Genomic DNA, 25264 nt, shown 5'->3' with positions numbered 1-25264 from the left:
GATGAAGTGCGACCAATGTAGTGCCTACAAGTGCGCGAGACTTGTGCAGACACAAATATAGTCTACACCGAAAACCCAAATAGCGATGTGTTTGCTTATTTGTCCAAAGGATCTCCGTATGAATCTATTTAATCAATGGGAATAAAAGCCACTGTAATGCGATACATGTTCATGGAGCTGCTATTGAGTATCGCATTAGTTGTCACATCCCCTTGACTGTTATATTTGAGCACAAACGCTGTTCTTTAATAGAAATCTAACATGAAATTGTCAGGAACTAGTTCGAGACAGATAAAGTGATCATTTGATGTTACTGTGCTCAGTTTATTAAGGTTCTGATCAGATCCACTGAAATGTTCTGACCCAGAGCTCCTGCAGTTTGTGATCATTAGAACAGCAGCAGATGCACAGCATGGAATTAACCTTCACTCTTCCCTTCAGTCCGTGGTCCCCAGGTCTCAGTCAGATTTTCTACGTTTAAAGAAGAATCACACTTCTGATCTCAAAGTCAAACTGCTCACAGAACAGCTGACACTTTATGTGCGGAAACGGCACGCAGCTGCAGACATTTCAATTACAGCTCCTGGGATGTTTCTGCAGTGAAATGTCTGCTGCAGAACCTGCACTTCTTTGCTCGGATATCACGTTACATCAGTCGTGACAGGGACTAGTGAGCAGGAAGGGTCACAATTCTCCTGAACTGAGAGTCAGGACCTCGGTCTGACGTCTCATCCGCAGGACGGCGCCCGTTTACAGTCCAGTGTCCCCGTCACTATACTGGGGCATCAGGACCCACACAGACCGCAGGGTGAGACTCAGTGGAGTCTGAATTCCCCTTGATTCAGACATCTAATATCTGCTATAGCCTGGCCAGAATAATGTGAAGATTAATGATTAATCAATTCCCATCATCTGAGAAAACAAACTGCAATAATAATCTGCTCTGTTGCCGAGAAGCTCCCGATTGGCTGGGCAGGATTCCTGATTCCTGACATAGACCTGTGACAGACCTTGACCTCTGGGCTCGAGGCCAGTTTCAGTATGTGCTGGAGTCGCCTCTGTTGTTGCTCCACGTGGGTGTGTCAGAGAAGTGTCTTTGCCAATGTGGTCTCACGTTTTCCCGACAAACCCATGGTGATTTTCTATGAGCCGAGGGTCTGCAGAGTAGATCTGAGTTTTGAAGTTTGCACCAGTCTGGGAACAGGAAGTAGTCTTATAAAGCACAGCAACACCTCCAAAGAAGGTCATCTGGCAAAAGCATGCTCATGTACTATTGGATGAGGGTCTGTAGAATAGATGAGAGGTACTTTTGGAGAGGCACAATTTTTTGTTTTGTCAGGAATTCGACTTTTTCCCTGTCCAGCAGTGCACAGCACTGTGTCAATGTGCACAAAGGACACCACAGTAAAGTTAGCTTGAAATTCGAGAACGGTTTGGGCCCGCCTGTAGCGTTTTTACTAAACCTCCTAGAGTTACAAGAACACTTGATGTTTTCACAGGCTTCACTATGTCGTTTTGATGCCATTTTTTTGATCACGCAGGAATATTCTTGTGTCCGTATCTTCGCAAGGGAAACCCAGAACGCCTTCAAATCAAACGTATTTTAAAGACCTCGACTTGTGAAAATGTTCACAACCCCTCCATAAACGTATCAGTGAGCTAATTATTCTTTCCGGACACTCTGGGTTTTGATTGATGCGCAATTACGCACCATCTGGGACACCGGGGGACCTCTGTGTACATACATACGTTCACAACGTGAGAAATACTGCTCAACAGAGTTTCATGTGAAAAACCCATATATATGACCATAGGAAGCAGAACAGCTCAGTCTCCAGTCACCCAGACTCGGAAATCACATCATATTAAATAAGAGATGAGATCACTTTATTGGCCCTATACAATTTCTTGCATGAGGAATTTGTCTTTTCGCAGACCCCAGCTTGCTCTCCATGAGCCACACAGACAGGGAGAGAGAAGCTGGGGGTCAGAGCGCAGGATCAGCCGTTTATACGGCGCCCCTGGAGCAGTTGGGGTTCAGGGCCTTGCTCAGGGGCCCAGTGGAGTAGGATTCCTCTTCCGGCCGCGGGATTTGAACCGGCAACCTTCCAGTCACAGGCGCAGATCCTGAGCCACAGAGCCTCCACTCCGCCCCATCAGTCATGACATCAGTCGTGACAGGGACTAGTGAGCAGGAAGGGTCACTCTCGCCTGCGGTGAGCCCAGGGGTTTGTGGCAACATGGTGATTTACAGCACTTTCACTCACGAGTTTGTGCTTAATAAAGAATTTGTGAAATGTTGCGATTCTGCAAATGAATTAATCTGGTTACGAAGATTGAATAACCGGTGTGAGAAACTGGGACTGCAGTTCCCCTCGATTCCCCACTTCCTGTTTGACGAAGGAGTTTCTATCTCAGTCGGCAACAAAGGTCACAGCCCGGACTCTGTCACTGAAAATGTTGTTTCTCACTTCTTATCTTAAAGTTCTTATCTTGAGCTTTCTGATCACCATGCTGCTCTCTTTGATCTAGAATTCCCTGTCTCCTCCCCCCACGTAATATTAATTAATCATTAATAATTAAATAGCTTACACTTCTATAGAGCTGTTCTGGACACTCCACTCCGAAGACCCTTGCTTCCTGGTTTTTAAACTTCCTTCTGACCAATCGCCTTGCGCCAGGCGGTCAGGTGACAGGGGAATGCGGAAGGGAGAGAGGGCGTCTTCCGCCGCACTGCCTTGTGGGGAATGTAGTCCGGGCTGGGTCCGCCATCTTGTGGGAGTTCCCTCTGTCTCTCTTTCCTGCGGGGTGATTACAAGGGCTAAATCTTCGGGGGTCTGATATCTTCATTTTCCCCGAGTTGTAGTATCGGGTGAAATGTGAGTCTATTGTTATTGTTTTTATTTTTAAACGATAGTTAATCCCAAAGCAGAAATTCTAAGTATTAATAATAATCCTGAGCTGTTTATCCGCTCTCTGCAAACTTTCGATAAATACAAAGACTGAACTAGACACTTATAATAACACTGCTTAGTCTGTCTGAATGAAAATTATACATAAAAGAGATTAACAGAGATACATTTGCTTGAACTATGAAATATTGAACAGAGATGATTCTTTCTGAACTATATTCTAATAAAATAGTTCTAACATAAATGAGTGTGTCTAAACTATGTAAAAACATATTCCCAACAGAGATAATTCTGCCTGAACTATTATAATAATATTTCTAACACAGACGGTTCTGTCTGGACTGTATTATAATAATAACATATTTATAACAGAGACGGTTCTGTCTGAATCTCTTGCAGGTCGCCACCATGAGGACGATTGTAGGATCGGTCCTGATTCTCCTGCTCGCCAGTGAGTATCTCTCTCGCAGTGATGACGCTGTGATCAGTCACGTGTGCCAGTCCAATCAAGAGTAGAGAAATGATCAAACTCTGCAGCAGAGACTAGAGGTCTGATTCTGACAGTGGTTCTGAGAGAGACAGGACACAGAGCCATCAGGATACTGAGATCTTTCTGGAATCCTGCAGGTTCCACTCCAGCAACAGCAAGAACAACAAGAACAACAACTCAGGCTCCAAGTCCAGCAGATGTGACCTTCACTTTAAACTGCAGCCTAAACCAGGACTTCACAGGAGAACTTTTTGACAGCAGCTCTGCAGGGTTCAAAGACCTGGCGGGGAATGTGGAGGCACAGGTGGGTCCGTTTGACAGACGACTGGTCCTTCGCTAGTCAGGATGGAATGAGAGTTTAGAGTAGCTGTTGTTCAGGAAAGAGTCACACTGTGGAGACTTCTTCCAGTCACACTGGATACATGAGGGTCAGACATACACAGTCACATAAATAAGACTGTACTGCTGTACCTCACCAGCCCACCAGGCGGAGCTCCTGCACACAGACAGTCACGTGACAGGACCACAGGACTGTAGTAAAAATGGGACTGACCCCTACAGAAGCTGATTATACAGTCATAAAGAGTCTCAGTCCTCTTCTGTAATCCTGTGCCTTTTTTTTTCCTTTTGCAGTTTTCAACACTTTACAGAAATAAGTATCCAGATACATTCGAAGCATACAAAGTCATAAGCTTTCGGTGAGTTTTGTGAAATATTTATTGGAAACATTTATTCAGTGTGTCTGTATGAACCCCTCTCTCTCTCAGGTCAGTGTTAATGTACTGGAGTGTCCAGTCAGTGTGTCTGTATGAACCCCTCTCTCTCTCAGTGCAGTGTTCATGTACTGGAGTGTCCAGTCAGTGTGTGTGTATGAACCCCTCTCTCTCTCAGTGCAGTGTTCATGTACTGGAGTGTCCAGTCAGTGTGTCTGTATGAACCCCTCTCTCTCTCAGGTCAGTGTTAATGTACTGGAGTGTCCAGTCAGTGTGTCTGTATGAACCCCTCTCTCTCAGTGCAGTGTTCATGTACTGGAGTGTCCAGTCAGTGTGTGTGTATGAACCCCTCTCTCTCAGTGCAGTGTTCATGTACTGGAATGTCCAGTCAGTGTGTCTGTATCAACCCCTCTCTCTCTGTCTGGAATTGTCTGTATTCGTCTCTCCCTGCAGGCCAGGATCAGTTGTCCAAAGTGGAGAGATGACCTTCACGAACACGTCCACCATTCCCTCTAATGCTGAAATCGCTCAGGTCCTCAGGACAGCTGTGCAGAACGGTAACGTGACTCTGCCTGTGAACACCAACACCATCAGTGTGAAGCGTAAGTCCCTGTGTGCGAATTCGGCTCTGTGCCTGGAGAGCCAACTTCCCTGCACTGGGGGTCTTGTAGGACGTCCTGTAGGACTGTCTGTTCCCTCCCCCTGGAGCCCCAGGCCTCAGCTCAGATCATCAGGTCTGGGGGGGGCTTGTTAAAGTGGGGGCAGTTCTCTCGCCGGGCAGTAGGAGCTGCCCCAGTATCACAGCGAGCTCCGGCCCTGCCCTGCTCTCCAGCTCGGAGCCTCAGCACTGAGGAGAGACTCAGGGAGGGACGAGTCCCTGGACAGGCCAGGAGGACACAGCTCCTTGTCAGCCCAGGTGTCCAGCTGTTGTTAGAGAGGTAGAGCTCCACTGACAGAGGGAAGAGGCAGCATTTCTCTGAGAGTGAGGAACGAGTTCTTCTAGGAGAGTCTGAATCAGCAGCTGTGTGTGCAGCAGAGATCTGTGTTCACTCAGAGAGCTCACCTGGATCCTTCTCTCTCTCTCACAGTGAAGATAGTGATCAACCCCATCTGGCCCCTCAGCTCAACGACATGCAGAACAACAACAACATCCAGAACGACAAATTACGGAGCTGCGCCCCTCCTCCACCCCGTCTCCAGCGCGGTGTTCTGGGGGGTCACTGTCGCCCCCGCTGTGCTGCTGGTCAGCCTGACGGAGGGGCTGTTTCCTCTGAGGGTCTTCACCTGACCCAAGACTGGACTCTTCAGCACTGTGTCTATAGCACTCCATCTGTTCTTTACAACAGGATGTCCTCTTTGTAAACCCCAAAAGATAAATCACTGAGGCTGTTACTCGCAATACATCGGGGTAGTATTTTAACCTTCAAGTTTTAAACCATTTTAAAAATGATTCTGCCTCTCAGCCCCAGACTGTGAGGGTGTGCTCCGAATGTCTTTGTGTAGTTTGCAGTCAAGTTCTTGATTTCCTCAGTAAATATGCAAGTACTTGAACTAAACTAAACTTGAACTAAACGTCAAAAATATTCAACATTTGAGAATTATAAAGTGAATAAAGAAGTTTGATACTTAAAGATCTGCTGGCAATGTGTTGTTGGCTGCAGATAAGGGCTCTGACATGTCTTCTTGGGGTCCAACCACAAAGTAAACAAATGTTCATCCCAGCTACAGATCAGATATTCTGGATGTCAACAAAGAGAGAAGGTCAGGCAAAACATAACAGTGGGTTCATGAAGGTGTCTTCTATTGGAGACGGAACATATTTGGCAGAAATCTGCACTTTACTGCCTCACTCTCTCGGCCTGGCGTCTTGGAGAAGGGCTGAAGTCCTGATGGGCTGCCTGCAGTCATGTGGTGGGGAGACACAAGGAGACAGGAGGCCACCTGACCAAACTGAGTTGGGGTCTTGCATTTAAGGCACAACGTAGCAAGCTGGTGATTGGCTGAGATGCTGTCAGGTTTGGCTCTGGTAACCACCTGGCAGATCTGATGATGGATAGTGACCTTTGACCTGTAGTTTAGGGACAAACTTGCTGGAGCCCATCTGCTCAATATGCAGTATTATATATAATAATAATAAAAATAATCTTACATTTATATAGTGCTTTTCTAGACACTCCACTCAAAGAGCTTTACAGGAAATGGGGACTCCCCTCCACCACCACCAGTGAGCAGCCCCACCTGACGATGCAACAGCAGCCATAGTGCGCCAGAACACTCTCCACACACCAGTGGGGAGGAGAGCAGAGTAATGAAGCCAGTTCATAGATGGGGGTTATTAGGAGGCCATGATTGTTAAGGGCTAATGGGAAATTTGGCCAGGACACTGGGGTAACACCCCTACTCTTCTCGAGAGACACCCTGGGATTGTTAATGACCACAGAGAGTCAGGACCTCGGTTTGACGTCTCATCCGAAGGACGGCGCCTGTTTACAGTCCAGTGTCCCCGTCACTATACTGGGGCATCAGGACCCACACAGACCGCAGGCACAAAAAAATATGCCTGTGTAGAGAAAACCGGTTCAGGGACGCCAAATATGTAATCATAGTGGCTCTCTGAAGGCACCAGTTCTGTAGGGTTTGGGCATTTACTGAGACAATTATTAATTGTAGCAGTAAATCACAAAGTTGATTCTTTTGATGGCTTTAGAATCCAACCATGCGACATAACTCAAACAACGCGCACACACAGGTACTAACACACGAGGATACATTTATTAATACATAGAATATGCATATAAACCTAACAGATCTTATCGAGAGGGTTATCAGAATACAAAAGATATATATTCAATCAGTTACAAAGAGTTACACATATCAAGAGGACATACGTTCAGTATATCATTCATTAAGACCGTTTCGTAAAGTGAACTTGGTTACAACTTCTACATTAGATACTCAAAACAAGTACATAACTCTTAGGAATTAAATTGATATCAACTGGTTTGGATAACAATTGAATTCTCGAGCTGTAATGCATTGAAGTTGAATACTCATCCAATCTTTGGGGATTCAGATCTCCTGCGGGCACAAAGAAACAGTTGCAGGCTGTTGCTGTCCAATCCGCGCTCTCTGGCTCCGTGCCAGGCTGTGCTGTGCGGCTTGCGACGCTGCGCTGCTGATGCTCACTGTGGGCTTTAACTAGCAAAGTTTGTGCACAGGAGAAAAGATGACTGTGGGTCCCAGCAAGTCAGGAAGAGGACCAGTTCGTTTATGATGAAGAGCTAGTTCTGAATAGTAATTCAGCTGTCCACAGTTCCGACCTGTTCACGAGGCCTGCTGCTGGTGCTAACCTCGGGTGGATCCTCTGGTTACTCTCTGGCAACCTCCGCTCTAGACTCTTAGAACAAAGGAAAGTTCTGGCACTCGGACACACTGGCCGTTCCGTGGTTGTCCGGGCTGAGTCTCAGGATGGTCAGGAGGTGCGCTGCGAGAATGTCCTGCCCCTGGGAGCCTTCTGCTCCTGGGCCGTCCTGCCCTGGAATTCTCACAGAATCTTGTTGAATCTGAATCTGAATCTGAATCTTGTCGAATCTCACAGGCTCTCTGTGTTGCCTGTTTTTACCTGGAGGAACTTCAGCTCATTGATTGGCTGAAAGTTCCATGGGCATCAGAGTCCCACGTGGGTTACTCGGCCCTACCAGTCCCTGATTGGTTGATCAAGGTGAGATATGAGTCACTTAGTCCTGACACTTAGGAATGCAATCCAGATGTCCAACTCGCACTCCCTAGACAGATAGGCACCAATGGATGACCATTGATCATGATAGCCAGGCTTAGCTAAGTGCATCCCCCTTTGGGAGCTGTCCTTGGACCTTAAATCACCTTGCATGAATGGTTTCTCTGTGGCTGCACCACAGAGACGAACAGAGAAATGAGGCCTAATTTGGGAAAGCTCAGAAACACTTAATTCTGCCTTATTATTAAGCCTCGCCGCTACACCTGCATTAAGTGTTTAAGTGTTATTAAAGAAGAAATCTTTAATAACACTTAATTCTAAGTGAAATACTATGCTTTGCCTTACAGAGTTTCGTACAAATACAAAACCTTTCTTTGGCTGTTCCTTAATGATTACTGGGGTGCAATGATACTGTGTTTACACTCAGTAATACTGCACTCCTTATTAATAAAGCATCATTACTAAACCTCATTAGAAAGTGTTTGTAAAGCCGTTCATGGTGATAGAATAGGTCCAGGAACAGATTCCTGTCTTTATTGCAGTCGGAGAACAAACTCCCAGCCCCCTGCAGTCCGGAGAAGACAGTTTGTCTGCTTCTCCTTGTACAGAGACCACATCGTGTGCAGGCAGGGACCACCCAGCATGAGCACTGCAGTGAACGAATTTACAGCCAGTGCAAATTACACTCGCGTCTTTGTCTCCCTCTGGTGGTGACTCATCGCCATTACAGCCCCCAGCCCCGATGGGGAAACTAATCACACCCTCACACTGCATAATACCAAGAAACTGCGTTGACACTGTACATCACAGACCCAAAAGATAGATGTAGAAGGAGAGTCATTCTGCCCCCCTCCACCACGTGGACCACAAACCAGTCCAGCTCAGCCAGCTCATCAGCCTTCACAGCTCAGCTCTTCTGTAAAACTGTCTTTTAATCATCTGTCTGACATGGTGAAACTGAATGTTTACATTACTGCACACACTCCCCTGGGTATCTGTACAGCACAACATCACACACAGCACTGAGGGCACGACTGCAGAGCTACAGTCTGACTCACACACACACTCATACCCAGACCTGGATACGTGGATTGTAACAATACTTCCAGTGTCTTTACTAAGCCTTTTTCAGAGACAAATGCCAATGCACAACCCAAAATAGAGTTTTTGTTTGATTAACAGTTGTATACACACACACCTGGAGTCCAGACACTGTGTGTATATATACACACACACCTGGAGTCCAGACACTGTTTATATATATACACACACACACCTGGAGTCCAGACACTGTGTATATATATACACACACACACACCTGGAGTCCAGACACTGTTTATATATATACACACACACACCTGGAGTCCAGACACTGTGTGTATATATACACACACACCTGGAGTCCAGACACTGTTTATATATATACACACACACACACCTGGGGTCCAGACACTGTATATATATATACACACACACACACCTGGAGTCCAGACACTGTTTATATATATACACACACACCTGGAGTCCAGACACTGTGTGTATATATACACACACACCTGGAGTCCAGACACTGTGTGTATATATACACACACACCTGGAGTCCAGACACTGTGTGTATATATACACACACACCTGGAGTCCAGACACTGTTTATATATATACACACACACACCTGGAGTCCAGACACTGTTTATATATATACACACACACACCTGGAGTCCAGACACTGTATATATATATACACACACACACACACCTGGAGTCCAGACACTGTATATATATATACACACACACCTTGAGTCCAGACACTGTATATATATACACACACACACACCTGGAGTCCAGACACTGTATATATATATACACACACACCTGGAGTCCAGACACTGTATATATATATACACACACACACCTGGAGTCCAGACACTGTATATATATATACACACACACACCTGGAGTCCAGACACTGTATATATATACACACACATACCTGGAGTCCAGACACTGTATATATATATACACACACACCTGGAGTCCAGACACTGTATATATATATACACACACACCTGGAGTCCAGACACTGTATATATATACACACACACACACCTGGAGTCCAGACACTGTATATATATACACACACACCTGGAGTCCAGACACTGTTTATATATATACACACACACACACCTGGAGTCCAGACACTGTATATATATACACACACATACCTGGAGTCCAGACACTGTATATATATATACACACACACCTGGAGTCCAGACACTGTATATATATATACACACACACCTGGAGTCCAGACACTGTTTATATATATACACACACACACCTGGAGTCCAGACACTGTTTATATATATACACACACACACCTGGAGTCCAGACACTGTTTATATATATACACACACACACCTGGAGTCCAGACACTGTTTATATATATACACACACACACCTGGAGTCCAGACACACTGTATATATATACACACACACACACCTGGAGTCCAGACACTGTATATATATACACACACACCTGGAGTCCAGACACTGTTTATATATATACACACACACACACACCTGGAGTCCAGACACACTGTATATATATATACACACACACACACCTGGAGTCCAGACACACTGTATATATATATACACACACACCTGAAGTCCAGACACTGTATATATATAAACACACACACACCTGGGGTCCAGACACTGTATATATATACACACACACACACCTGGAGTCCAGACACTGTTTATATATATACACACACACACCTGGAGTCCAGACACTGTATATATATATACACACACACCTGGAGTCCAGACACTGTATATATATACACACACACACACCTGGAGTCCAGACACTGTATATATATACACACACCTGGAGTCCAGACACTGTGTATATATACACACACACACACCTGGAGTCCAGACACTATTTATATATATACACACACACACCTGGAGTCCAGACACTGTATATATATATATGCACACACACCTGGAGTCCAGACACTGTATATATACAGTATAAACACACACACACCTGGAGTCCAGACACTATGTGTATATATATATACACACACACCTGGAGTCCAGACACTGTATATATATACACACAAACACACCTGGAGTCCAGACACTATTTATATATATACACACACACACCTGGAGTCCAGACACTGTATATATATATATGCACACACACCTGGAGTCCAGACACTGTATATATACAGTATAAACACACACACACCTGGAGTCCAGACACTATGTGTATATATATATACACACACACCTGGAGTCCAGACACTGTATATATATACACACACACACCTGGAGTCCAGACACTGTATATATATATACACACACACACACCTGGAGTCCAGACACTGTATATATATACACACACACACCTGGAGTGCAGACACTGTATATATATATACACACACACACCTGGAGTCCAGACACTGTATATATATATACACACACAGACCTGGAGTCCAGACACTGTGTATATATATTTACACACAGCGGCTCTGTATGTTTAAACCCGACTTGAATTCCAGTGTTTCTGCCGCACTGCCGAGCTCGCCCAGCGATTCATCGCCAATGACCTGCGGTAGCTTCAGCGCTGGGCAGAACCCAACCTCTCAGCCTTACAATATGAGGGTTTTCATCTCCACGTACCTGTTCCGAGCCCTTCCGTCCCAGACCCGAGTCCATACCCTGAGGAGGTCGGGGGCTGGTGTCCTGAGACCGCAGGAGGTTCCTGTTTCACACAGCAAAGAGAGAAAGAAAGAGGTCCTGAACTGGAGATGAACTTTCACGGGTCTTGCAGGAAAGGAAACGGGGGTCTCTGACTCGGCAGCGCGGCGGAATCGGTCGCCGATCGATGCGAACTGATCGATCGGCTCTGCCGCTGATCCACCGCGGAGGAGAAACGCGAACTCGCTCGCTCGGCCTCGCGTAGTTTCCCGGTTTAAAACAACAACAACAAAAAAAAACTGCTCAAATTTCACTTGGGCTTACCGACGAGTCCGTCAGGAGCCGAGCACTTCGAGCCGGGGAGCCGGGCGCGGAGCCCTGTCTCTCCGCCTCTCTCCTCACTCGAGACCGAGGCCCCGGGCGGCCGGGCGAGATTTAAAGAGACGACCGCACTCAGACCCTCATCCCCCCCATCCACAGACAGCACAGAGCCCGGCCAGTCTGCACTCGGGACAGTCAGGCTGCGTGAAGTTGTCCAACCCCCCTCCCCTCCTCACTGAAAGTGGTGTTTGTGCTGCTTTCGCTCCTGAGAGATGGGGCGATATATACACACACATATAGCGAGATATTGTGGGTTTCGGGGACTGTGCTGTTTGCTGGAGGGGTGTCACCCCGGAGCTGGACAAGCAGACCACGTCCTGGGTCCCGCACACCGCAAAGGACACGATTTCAGCGGGGAGAAATAGGCGCTCGTCTCTGTGCCTTCAGAGGTCAGCCCTCACACTGTGCCCTACACCAAGGAGAGACCGGGAAGACACACAGAAAAACGCCTCATCGTGCTGTGTTTGCATGTAAGAGCGCTGCAGACACGAAGACACGGATAACGACGGACTCTTAAGACCTTGGACAGATGTGCGGTTGTTTTAAATCAAATAAAAATGTTCTCCAATATTTCCGCTTACTGCTTCAGATTTGTAAAAAAAAAAGGCACACCGCTGCGTAGTATCGTATCGTAGTAGTTGACGTGCTCGTTAAAGCCTCTTTCTTAGAACATGCAGTTGTTTGGTCGTGTTTTGAGACGACACCCACAGCTCTTCTGATCAGGGTACGTGATATTGGTGACAAATACAATCTTCCTGCTCACACAGACGCGCAGAAGACACTGACATTAAACACAGAACCCACCGCCCCCACCCGGGCACACAGAGGACCACAGCTGCAGAGCTGTTCCTCTCGCACCGGTAACAGAGCGCCTGAACTGGGCAGACTGGGGTCACTGGGGACCAGAGTCGCCGTGCACGATCACATGATCACCCGAGAGACAAGGCGCTCTATCTCGGCCACGAAAGCAACTGGGAAGTTACTTTTAACAGCACAAACGCAGCACTAACAAATGAGGGGGGTTTCGTCGTTAGTGCTGTCTGTAGGGGCGCCAACTTAACGGGGCTCACTGTACCCCTCCAGTCCAGTCTGGGTCACACTGTACCCCTCCAGTCCAGTCTGGGTCACACTGTACCCCTCCAGTCCAGTCTGGTCACACTGTACCCCTCCAGTCCAGAGATCACTGATCCAGTCTGTCACACTGTACCCCTCCAGTCCAGTCTGGTCACACTGTACCCCTCCAGTCCAGAGATCACTGGTCCAGTCTGTCACACTGTATCCCTACAGTCCAGTCTGGTCACACTGTACCCCTCCAGTCCAGAGATCACTGGTCCAGTCTGGGTCACACTGTACCCCTCCAGTCCAGTCTGGGTCACACTGTACCCCTCCAGTCCACAGATCACTGGTCCAGTCTGGGTCACACTGTACCCCTCCAGTCCAGTCTGGGTCACACTGTACCCCTCCAGTCCAGAGATCACTGGTCCAGTCTGGGTCACACTGTACCCCTCCAGTCCAGTCTGGTCACACTGTACCCCTCCAGTCCACAGATCACTGGTCCAGTCTGGGTCACACTGTACCCCTCCAGTCCAGAGATCACTGGTCCAGTCTGGGTCACACTGTACCCCTCCAGTCCAGCCTGGGTCACACTGTACCCCTCCAGTCCAGAGATCACTGGTCCAGTCTGGGTCACACTGTACCCCTACAGTCCAGTCTGGGTCACACTGTACCCCTCCAGTCCAGAGATCACTGGTCCAGTCTGTCACACTGTACCCCTCCAGTCCAGTCTGGGTCACACTGTACCCCTACAGTCCAGTCTGGTCACACTGTACCCCTCCAGTCCAGAGATCACTGGTCCAGTCTGTCACACTGTACCCCTCCAGTCCAGTCTGGTCACACTGTACCCCTCCAGTCCAGAGATCAGTGGTCCAGTCTGGGTCACACTGTACCCCTCCAGTCCAGAGATCACTGGTCCAGTCTGGGTCACACTGTACCCCTCCAGTCCAGTCTGGGTCACACTGTACCCCTCCAGTCCAGAGATCACTGGTCCAGTCTGTCACACTGTACCCCTCCAGTCCAGTCTGGGTCACACTGTACCCCTCCAGTCCACAGATCACTGGTCCAGTCTGGGTCACACTGTACCCCTCCAGTCCAGTCTGGGTCACACTGTACCCCTCCAGTCCAGAGATCGCCGGTCAAGATACTGTAACAGAGCGTCTTAAATGTATTTGACGAGACATCATTCCCAATATTCTCAAATACATTCACAATATATTGTTCGCATATTCATTTAGTTGAAACGTATCGCCCTGTACAAAAACATGTCTGTATGGCCCAAGCACCACAGAGTGTGAGAACAGACTGCTATGTGTACAAATTCACTTCTTATGGTATTATTATTGTAACGCAACGGACATTATTAATCGTATTATTGCACAGACAGCGTGTAGCGCCGACTCCCTCCCGGAAACACAGCCTCTCTGCGCCGGTGGTGAATAATTCAGCGTCTGGGCGTCTAGAGACAGGCGGCTGGTCTCCAGCCTCCCTCGTGTTCTGTTTCGGGGCTCAGAAGAGACACGATCTCCGCCGAGAAGCAGGACGTTTCCTGCCGGGGAGAGCCGAGCCCACAGCCGCAGGCAGCGCCCGGAAAAAGCCGAGCGCCTCCGGAGATGGCCGAACGCGCCGCCCTGAAGAGACAAAAAATAGGGGAAAAGATATCATTTTTTTTAGCCTGAGCCGGATGGGCAGGAGACAAGGCATTAATGACAACCGCAAAAATCGATAGGAAGAAATTAAACGCCTCGTCACCGGAAAGCGAGGCCAGGCTGCGCTGTTCGGTGGGTTGAGTGTCGTGAGCGGAGCGGGGTCGGTTTTCTCCGCAGTGCCGGCAGCCTGGACGGACCGGGACCGCACGGGTTAAATTCTGCAGCAGCAGCAGCACCAGCAGCAGCAGCAGCAGCAGCTCTCCGCGCCGGGCTGCGAGTCTCCGCCGGTCCACCGGACAGGTAACCGGGCTCCGAGCTCATTTCTGTCTCTCGGGCGGGTTTGTGAACGGTTTCGAGGGACCGGGCGGGGAGAGGTTCGGTTCGGTTCGGTGCGGGGGGCGGGGGCCGGGGGGTGTTTTCTGTGAAACTGGGGCGGTACCGCCCGGAGTTCGGGTGGCCCAGTTCGACCCAGCCCGTCGCTGGCGCTGCAGTTCGGAGATCCTCGCTGTTCTCGCTATAATAATAACAATATTAATAGTTATTATTACTAATAATAGTAATACCGAGAATGAAATTGACTTCTACTGCCGTGTTAATTACAGGGGCGGTGTTAAGGGACAGAGAAGTCTGATTTCGCGGGGAGTGTGTGGGCGTGGGAGTGACTGTCACACTGCGGCGTGTCCGGAGAGAGGAACGCGGTCAGACTCGCCTTTCTCCTCCTTTCACGGTTCAGTACTTCGTCTGACTGCGCTGGACTGTGTTTTTACCCTGATCTCACTGGGCTGTACGGCAGTGTCCTGTGTTTTTACCCTGTTCTCACTGGGCTGTACTGCGCTGTCCTGTGTTTTTACCCTGTTCTCACTGGGCTGTAGTGCGCTGTCATGTGTTTTTACCCTGATTTCACTGGGCTGTACTGCGCTTTCCTGTGTTTTTACCCTGTTCTCACTGGGCTGTACTGCGCTGTCCTGTGTTTTTACCCTGATCTCACTGCGCTGTCCTGCGTTTTTACCCCGATCTCACTGGGCTGTACTGCACTGTCCTGTGTTTTTACCCTGATCTCACTGGGCTGTACTGCGCTGGACTGTGTTTTTACCCTGATCTCACTGCGCTGTCCTGCGTTTTTACCCCGATCTCACTGGGCTGTACTGCACTGTCCTGTGTTTTTACCCTGATCTCACTGGGCTGTACTGCGCTGGACTGTGTTTTTACCCTGATCTCACTGGGCTGTACTGCGCTGAACTGTGTTTTTACCCTGATCTCACTGGGCTGTTATGTGCTGTCCTGCGTTTTGACCCTGATCTCACTGCACTGTACTGTGTTTTTACCCTGATCTTACTGGGCTGTACTGTGCTTTTACCCTGATCTCACTGGGCTGTTCTAACGTTTGCTCCACATTAAACATGAACTCAATCTGGATTTCCGTATACAGTTGCACTCAGGGGGTTTGGGGGTAGATTCTGCTCTGGTCTGTCCATTAAGATATGCGATCATTTATGTTCTGGTGTGACAAGTGTGTCTGAGGGAGGAAGTGTGTTTCTCCAGAGCTGTACTGAACTATTCCTGCTGTCCCCAGGGGTCTGATGATGATGGGCTGGGTCCTGCTATTCTCTGCTCTGCTGTGGGCTGGTGAGTGTTTTCAAATCCTTTCTTAACAATCATTGCTTACACTTCTATATAGAAGAAGTATAAGTCTATATAGAAGTGTATGGAATGTTTGGACTCGTTTGGACTCGTTAGGACTCATTAACCTCCTTAATGAGACCTCCTGGGAAAAACTAAGGTTGCTGCCGGAAGAGGTGTGAGTGGGGCCAGCAGGTGGCACTCTCACCCTGCGGTCTGTGTGGGTCCTGATGCCCCAGTATAGTGAAGGGGACACTGGACTGTAAACAGGCGCCGTCCTGCGGATGAGACGTCAAACTGAGGTCCTGACTCTCTGTGGTCATTAACAATCCCAGGATGTCTCTCAAGAAGAGTAGGGGTGTAACCCCGGTTTCTCTGGCCAAATTTCCCCCCTGGTGTTTACCCATCATGGCCTCCTAATAATCCCCATCTATGAACTGGCTTCATCACTCTGCTCTCCTCCCCACTGAGAGCTGGTGTGTGGTGAGCGTTCTGGCGCACTATGGGTGCTGTCGCATCATCCAGGTGGGGCTGCACATTGGTGGTGGTGGACAGGAGTCCCCATGACCTGTGAAGTGCTTGGAGTGGAGTGTTCAGAAAAGCGCTAGATAAGTGTAAGCAATTATTATTATTATTATTATTATTATTATTATTATTATTATTATTATTATTATTATTATTATTAAGACTTGTTAAGACTGGTTCGGACTCGTTAGGACTCGTTAAGACTCCGAGAGAGAATGAACGAGTTCCGAGGCAGCAGATCGGCTCATGTCCTCTGTCTTCTCTGCTCTTGTCTTGTCAGGACCGTCCTCGGCGCAGTCCGGTAAGAGTCCCGAACCGGGGGCCGAGTGTGGGTTCCCGGTCCCACACAGAGGTCCCACCTCGATGTCTTTCTGAGTGTCCGGAGAGGAGGGTCCTGTAATACCCAGGAATGGGCACTAGGGGGAGTGTGATGGCAGGGGTGGTTGTAATACCCTAGAACTGACAGCAGGGGGAGGGCTTCACCAGTGTGTGAGAGGATCTCTCTGCGACTCCAGCTCACTCTCTCCCCAGGGACGGAGGAGACGAAGACTCTTCTCCTCGGTGAACACCTCTACATCCCAGTGCCCACGAACCAGTCGGCCGAGGTGCTGTTCCAGCCCGCGACCGACCCAGACTCCTCCAGGGCCCTGATGGCGGAGGGGCGCGTCCTGGAGCCCAGGTGTCTCTTCCACAACGAGTCCGGCCAGCTGGTCCTGAGAAACGTCACCGCGGCCGACAGTGGGGTCTACCTGGTGAGGCTGAGGCAGTCCTGGTACATCGCCAACATCACCGTGATGGTCAGAGGTAAGAGCCTGGAGAGACAGACAGGCTGAGAGAGAGACAGGCACACCCACAACATCACTGTGACGGTGAGAGGTAAGAGCCTGGAGAGACAGACAGGCTGAGAGAGAGACAGGAATGCTACAAGACGACACCCCTCTGTCTCTCTCCCCTCTGCTGTGTCAGACTGCTTCACCGAGCACCTGGTGCAGACCGGAGGCTCCCTGGAGCTCACGCTGAGAGAGGACGTCTCCAGGCTGCTCCTGGAGTTCGAGCCCTTGCCGTCCGGAGGGAACGAGACCCTGGTGCTGCTGAACCGCAGCCAGACGCCGGACCCGCGGTACCGCGCGCGCGTCTCTGTGGGCAGCCGGCACTGGAGTCTGCACGCCGTGACGGCTGGAGACCAGGGGGTCTACATCGTGCGGGACTGGGAGGGCAGAGAGCTGGACAGGGTGTGTCTGGTACTGAGAGGTGAGACCAGACCGCCGTCAGCGTTGCCTTCTCTCATCATCATCACCGTCATCATCACTGACCATCATCACTGCCACTATCATCATCATCACCGTCACAATCATCATTATCAATGTCACTATCATCTTCATCACTATCATCACCGTCACTATTTCTCATCATCACCGTCATCATCACTGACTATCATCACTGCCACTATCATCATCATCACCGTCACAATCATCATCAATGTCACTATCATCTTCATCACTATCATCGCCGTCACTATCTCTCATCATCATCACTGTCATCATCACTGACTATCATCACTGCCACTATCATCATCATCACCGTCACAATCATCATTATCAATGTCACTATCAATTTCATCACTATCATCACCGTCACTGTCACTCATCATCACCGTCATCATCACCGTCACTATCATTCATCTTCATCACCATCATCATTACTATCATCACCGTCATAATCATCGTCACTAACATCTTCATCACTATCATCACCGTCACTATCTCTCATCATCATCACTGTCACTAACATCTTCATCACTAGCAACATCATCACTGTCACTATCATCATCATCATCACCAAATCTATCACAATCATCATGTCACTATCATCTTCATCACTATTTCTCATCGTCATCATCATCGTCACTGTCATGATCATCACTATTACTCATCATCACTATCAGTCACTATCATCACCAACACTCACTCATCATCATCACTGTCACTTTCAATAATCATCATTATTAGTCAACATATCCCTATCAGTCACGGTCACTGTCATCATCATCATCACTGTGACTATTAGTCATCATCACTGGCTCCATCATCATCACAATTTATTATTGTTATTGTGTGCATCATCATCGCCACTGCCACCACCGTCATCATAAAACACCAGAACCAGGCCCGACTCGCTCCATATTTCCGAGCGAGGGCGGGGACGACGCGATCATGCCGGTCATTGACTCGTCTAGGAGAATCATTCCGTCGCATTTCACAAAAAAAAACAGCCACCCTTCCCTCCAGCCTCTGGGAGCCCTTCGGGACGGTAGAGTCCATGAACGTCCCCTCGTCATCGAGCACAGCTGTCCGCGCACACCGCCGCGGCGGTCCCAGAGGCTGACGTGACTGGGCAGCTGTCCCTCAGCCCGTAGAAAAACCTCCAGCCAAACCTGGTTATACTGACCTTTGACCTTTAACCTTTTCCCTTCAACCCCGTAACGTTCTGCCGTGCCTCTCCGTCCCCGGTCCAGAGCCCACCCGCTACGCTGACCTGCCCTGGGGGGGCACCCTGAAGATGGACCTGGCGCCGGGGGGCGCGGCCGCCAGCCTGCTCTTCACCCCCGACGGCGAGCGGGCCGCCCGCGTGCTGGTGCGCGACGGGGAGGTGGCCGACCTGCGCTACGGCCGGCGCCTCCTGCTGGAGGGCGGGCTCTGGGCCCTGCGGGAGCTAAAGCCGGCCGACGGCGGGCTCTACCAGATCGCCGACCCGCAGGGCCGGGCCGTCGCCAGCATCTACGCCAGGGTGCAAGGTCAGGCCCGATCCCCTTGCGCCGGGCTCCCGGTTCTGGGTCCGAGGGCGGCTACAAGCCCCGCCGACTGCGCACGCGCACACGGGGAGAGGAGGGGAAGGGCGGGCAGAGGCCTCCCTCACCGACAGCACTGCCTGCCTGCGGGCCAATAGGGGGCGCTGCACAGACACGAGAGAGAGCCCTGGCCCGGCTCATCCCACCCTGAGGTTGAGTGTGTCTTCAATGAGGCCTCCCCCTGGCCAATGGGCTGTCATTAAGCTTGATTGACTCTTCCTTGAGCCAATGGACTGTCATTAAGCTTGATTGACTCTTGCTTGAGCCAGTGGGCTGTCATTAAGCTTGATTGACTCTTGCTTGAGCCAATGGGCTGTCATTAAGCTTGATTGACTCTTCCTTGAGCCAATGGGCTGTCATTAAGCCGGCCACAAGGGGGCGCTGTGCCACTGAGAGAGAGAGCGAGCGCCCTGGCCCGGCTGAACCACATGGCTCAGTCTTTTCATTTAATACCCCCACCCCGAGCTGCACCTACCCCGTGCCTCTCTCCTGTCTCTCTCTCTGACCCCTGTGTCTCTCTCTCTCCTCTGTCCTCTCTCCTCTCTGACCCATGTGTCTATCTCTCTCCTTTGTCCTCTCTCCTCTCTGACGCCTGTCTCTCTCTCTCCTCTGTCCTCTCTCCTCTCTGACCCTTGTGTCTCTCTCTCCTCTCTCCTCTCTGTCAATTCAGTTAAAGTTCAGTTAAATGTCAATTAAAGTCTTATTCTCTATCGGCTGGGCAGGCAGTCCAATGTAATTGCAGTCCAGTGTATGTGCACTTAGGAACATGTTTTATTGTATTTGGGTTTTCTGAGGGTGATGATCGCTAGTTTCGCCTGTAAAACTGGAACTCCTATGAGCTTCTCCCATTCCAACCAGTAGGTCTTGGCCAAGCTGGTCCAAACCTCAGAGACAGGTTTCTGACCTCTGTCACATTGCCACAAGGTTTAGAAAGGACAGTTTTGAGTGAGTCTTCCTTGAGCCCTCCCCCTGGCCAATGGGCTTTCATTAAGGACGAGTGACTCTTCCTTGAGCCAATGGGCTGTGAGCAGCTGTCTATCCTTCCTGGCCGCTCTGACGTTTCCTCTCCTGCCCCGCTCCCCTCTCGCCAGCCTATAAGCTCCCTCCTCTGTACGTGGCCATCCTGTCGCTGCTGGGGGTGGTGGCCTTGCTGCTCTGCGTGTGCCTGGTGTCCTGCCTCTTCAGGATCCGCCGCAGGGAGCTGAAGGCCAAGGCCATCGCCAGGATCGCCCAGGAGGCCGGCAAGGGCGACGGAGAGGCGTTCCGCCAGGTGAGGGCCGACCCCTGACCCCCGACCCCTGACCCCTGACCCCCGACCCCCAAGCTCTGGCTGACACGTGTGCGCTCTGCGGTCGCCCCAGGTCGTCCAGGAGGTGTACACCCGGTTCTCCGAGGATCAGTCCACGTCCCAGTCGGTGTCGCAGTGGGAGGACAAGCCGAGCTACAGGGAGGCGACTGAAGAGGAAGCGAAGGTACCCCCACAGGTCACACCCTACCACCCCAGGTCAACTGCACCCCCACAGGTCACACCCTACCACCACAGGTCACACTGTACCCCCACAGGTCACACCCTACCACCACAGGTCACACTGTACCCCCTCCAGTCCAGTCTGGGTCACACTGTACCCCTCAGGTCCAGAGATCACTGGTCCAGTCTGGGTCACACTGTACCCCTCCAGTCCAGTCTGGGTCACACTGTACCCCTCCAGTCCAGAGATCACTGGTCCAGTCTGGGTCACACTGTACCCCTCCAGTCCAGGCTAGGTCACACTGTACCCCTCCAGTCCAGAGATCACTGGTCCAGTCTGGGTCACACTGTACCCCTCCAGTCCAGAGATCAGTGGTCCAGTCTGGGTCACACTGTACCCCTCCAGTCCAGTCTGGGTCACACTGTACCCCTCCAGTCCAGAGATCACTGGTCCAGTCTGGGTCACACTGTACCCCTCCAGTCCAGTCTGGGTCACACTGTACCCCTCCAGTCCAGAGATCACTGGTCCAGTCTGGGTCACACTGTATCCCTCCAGTCCAGTCTGGGTCACACTGTACCCCTCCAGTCCAGAGATCAGTGGTCCAGTCTGGGTCACACTGTACCCCTCCAGTCCAGTCTGGGTCACACTGTACCCCTCCAGTCCAGAGATCACTGGTCCAGTCTGGGTCACACTGTACCCCTCCAGTCCAGTCTGGGTCACACTGTACCCCTACAGTGCAGAGATCGCTGGTCAAGTCTGGGTCACACTGTACCCCTCCAGTCCAGCCATGTTGCTGATGTCCTGTCCTCACATTCCCAGGGCCCTGAGGCTTCCAAAACGACCCGTTACCACGCGCTGGCCGACGAGAAGAACTTCCTGGAGTCCAGCGAGCCGGAGTGCGACTTCCACGGCGCCGCCGCCGCCGCAGACACCTCCGCCGCCGCCGCCGCGCTGCCCCTGGAGAGCGACACCGACCTGTCCGCCACCTTCACCTCCGCCAAGCTCAACTTCGGCCCCGCGGACTGCTAGGGCTGGGGGCGGAGCCGGGGGCGGAGCCGGGGGCGGGGTCTAGTTTTCACACGCCGTAGTCCAACGCCTTCCAGCACAGACAGGATTCCTCTGTGTCCAGGACGCTTTCTGACAGGAAGTCTTCGAGTCCGCAGACTCTCCCCCGAGCGTCCCGCTGGGAATGTCACGGCGAGGGCTGGGAACGGTGCGCTTGCTGTCAGAAGGGTTCGCTTTTCGCCCCAGATCCCCTGGACACTCACCGGGCCCGGCGAGAAGGCTCTTCCCCCGGCGCCTCTCCTTCGCTCGCCTGCTCATCCACGCGACTGACGCCGAATGTGTATTTTTATTTGCATGATGTGTAAAGAAACAGGCTGCAGCCTGGTCACTACTGTGGAGCTCACCGGCCTGACCTCCTCTCTGAGTCCCGCTGTTCTCTGTCCTGCGGCTTGACCTGCGGTCTGCCCACAGTCCCAGTCTGACCCGCGGTCTCCCCACAGTCCCAGTCCCAGTCTGACCCGCGGTCTCCCCACAGTCCCAGTCCCAGTCTGACCCGCGGTCTCCCCACAGTCCCAGTCTGACCTGCAGTCCCTCACAGTCACAGTCCCAGTCCGACCGCGATCTGCCGCGAGACACAGAGAGTGTTGCTCTAAGAGTGGCGGGTGTCTGGAACGGCACCTTCTCGTCGTTCTCTCCCTTTTGGCTCTGCCAGAGAACGACAGATTTTGAAGGGGTCGACAGAGAAACATCACCAAGAGGTGGGGGAGCATTTTTACCGTCGGCTGTCGGGCCGGTCTCCCGAGACCCCGACACAGCCGGACGCGTCCCAGACGCGGTCCCCCCTGACCTCCCAACATGTCCTCCGCGTTGACCGCGGATCTCTCCCCCCCGCCGTGACCACGCTGTTGTCCGCCCGCTGCATGCCTCTGACCAGCCTCCCCTGTACCCCCCTCCAGGGGTGCGCGGGAGGGGCCCCCCCATTTCGGCGTTGCAGTCCGCCACGGTCGGTCATTCACTGTCATGCCAGGTGCATCGTGGGAAGCGCCGAGAGGCTGTGCCACGCCGTGGGAGGACCCGCTAATTCACGGGCAGCGGCCGATTAGCGTGGGGCACCACGATGACGACGCTTGGTGGTTCGGTCTGCCCTGCCCTGTGACCAGGACCAGTTCCAGCCGACTGCGACTGTGACCGGGGACCAGTTCCAGCCGACTGCGACTGTGACCGGGGACCAGTTCTAGCCGACTGCGACTGTGACCGGGGACCAGTTCCAGCCGACTGCGACTGTGACCGGGGACCAGTTCCAGCCGACTGCGACTGCGACTGTGACCAGGACAAGTTCCAGCCGACTGCGACTGTGACAGGGGACCAGTTCCAGCCGACTGCAACTGCGACTGTGACCAGGACAAGTTCCAGCCGACTGTGACTGTGACCAGGACGAGTTCCAGCTGACTGTGACTGTGACCGGGGACCAGTTCCAGCCGACTGCGACTGTGACCGGGGACCAGTTCCAGCCGACTGCGACTGCGACTGTGACCAGGACAAGTTCCAGCCGACTGTGACTGTGACCAGGACGAGTTCCAGCTGACTGTGACTGTGACCGGGGACCAGTTCCAGCCGACTGCGACTGTGACCGGGGACCAGTTCCAGCCGACTGCGACTGCGACTGTGACCAGGACAAGTTCCAGCCGACTGTGACTGTGACCAGGACGAGTTCCAGCTGACTGTGACTGTGACCGGGGACCAGTTCCAGTCGACTGTGACTGTGACCGGGGACCATTTCCAGCCGACTGTGACTGTGACCAGGACGAGTTCCAGCCGACTGTGACTGTGATCAGGGACCAGTTCGAGCCGACTGTGACTGTGACCGGGGACCAGTTCCAGCCGACTGCAACTGCGACTGTGACCAGGACAAGTTCCAGCCGACTGTGACTGTGACCAGGACGAGTTCCAGCTGACTGTGACTGTGACCGGGGACCAGTTCCAGCCGACTGTGACTGTGACCGGGGACCAGTTCCAGCCGACTGCAACTGCGACTGTGACCAGGACAAGTTCCAGCCGACTGTGACTGTGACCAGGACGAGTTCCAGCTGACTGTGACTGTGACCGGGGACCAGTTCCAGCCGACTGTGACTGTGACCGGGGACCAGTTCCAGCCGACTGCAACTGCGACTGTGACCAGGACAAGTTCCAGCCGACTGTGACTGTGACCAGGACGAGTTCCAGCTGACTGTGACTGTGACCGGGGACCAGTTCCAGTCGACTGCGACTGTGACCAGGACCAGTTCCAGCCGACTGTGACTGTGATGAGGACCAGTTCCAGCCGACTGCGACTGTGACCAGGACCAGTTCCAGCCGACTGTGACTGTGATGAGGACGAGTTCCAGCCGACTGCGACTGTGACCAGGACCAGTTCCAGCCGACTGTGACTGGTGATCCCCGACATGGATCGACTCCAGCAATGGTCCGTCACTGGGCAGAGGGAACGGCCACAGGATCAGATCAGCCCCCCCGGGGACACCCGACCCCAGGTTGGCGGCGGGGCCGGGCCGAGTATGAGGGCCTCTCAGAGCGAGAATAATCCGCCGCGATTCTGGTCGCGAGAGAGCGAGGTCACGGCCCAAGAGGAGGTAGGGTAGGAATCGGGGGGGCAGGGGGATGCTAGAGGGGACCCCAACGCCTGATTCTTCTCATCTCTGGTAGAGCACAGCCTCTCCACCCCCCCCCCCCCGGGGCATGTATCCCACAATGCACGTGGCCGACGGCGTCTCAGTACTGCAGCGTCCGATGCATTTAGATCCTGTATTATTCCTTAGTACTCCAAACAAGGCACCCCGGTAGCACTGGGGGAAAAGAAGGGGATTTACCCGTGTAGAGAAGGACAGCATGCCTCCTTAGTCCTGTACCCTGAGACCGTGCACTTTTGAGAATGCCCAGGAATGCGATTGTCTCACACACACACACGCACACGCGCCTGTCACGTCTGAACGTTTTCCAATAAAAAAAACCCTGAGGAAACCAACTTGGCGACAGTGTCTTGGGGTGGGGGCGAACTGGTACCAGGACTCTGGACCCCACAGCACACAGGGGGCAGCCGGAGCCTATCCCAGCAAGCAACGGGAGCAAGGCGGGATACGTCCCGGATG

The 25264-nt window shown here is 51.7% G+C and overlaps 3 protein-coding genes and 1 long non-coding RNA gene across 5 annotated transcripts in view; 2 read left to right on the top strand and 2 right to left on the bottom strand.

The window, feature by feature from the left end:
• The window catches only part of LOC148671962 (uncharacterized), a 360178-nt gene that overhangs the window by 29082 nt on the left and 305832 nt on the right, over nt 1-25264 (bottom strand). The window lies entirely within an intron of this gene.
• Nucleotides 3315-5746, top strand: LOC148671979 (uncharacterized). The gene is made up of 5 exons (XM_088632821.1): nt 3315-3363; nt 3540-3706; nt 4036-4100; nt 4569-4717; nt 5204-5746. Exons 1-5 carry the CDS (start codon nt 3321-3323, stop codon nt 5401-5403), a joined length of 624 nt encoding a protein of 207 aa, XP_088488947.1. The 5' UTR covers nt 3315-3320; the 3' UTR covers nt 5404-5746.
• Nucleotides 14327-14855, bottom strand: LOC148671978 (uncharacterized). The gene is made up of 2 exons (XR_015937109.1): nt 14758-14855; nt 14327-14636 (listed from the first exon to the last, which is right to left on the bottom strand). It is a non-coding gene; the product is annotated as an uncharacterized LOC148671978 (long non-coding RNA).
• LOC148671977 (uncharacterized) lies at nt 14616-25140 on the top strand. Of its 2 annotated transcripts, XM_088632782.1 has the most exons (10): nt 14616-14954; nt 15257-15352; nt 16228-16280; nt 17080-17100; nt 17331-17603; nt 17766-18050; nt 19315-19593; nt 20739-20917; nt 21009-21119; nt 21936-25140. In XM_088632782.1, the coding sequence occupies exons 3-10, from the start codon at nt 16235-16237 to the stop codon at nt 22143-22145; spliced, it is 1404 nt and encodes a 467-aa protein (XP_088488908.1). In that variant the 5' UTR covers nt 14616-14954; nt 15257-15352; nt 16228-16234; the 3' UTR covers nt 22146-25140. The 2 variants fall into 2 exon arrangements, with proteins under 2 accessions (XP_088488908.1, XP_088488907.1); XM_088632781.1 differs by lacking the exon at nt 15257-15352 and having other exon boundaries at nt 14619-14954.

The sequence above is a fragment of the Lepisosteus platostomus genome, chromosome 5 (genome assembly GCF_059453375.1).
Source record: "Lepisosteus platostomus isolate fLepPlt1 chromosome 5, fLepPlt1.hap1, whole genome shotgun sequence".
In the NCBI taxonomy this organism is placed as follows: Eukaryota; Metazoa; Chordata; class Actinopteri; order Semionotiformes; family Lepisosteidae; genus Lepisosteus; species Lepisosteus platostomus.
Note: the sequence above shows the minus strand (reverse complement) of the source record. Positions and strands in the feature narration are given on the sequence as shown.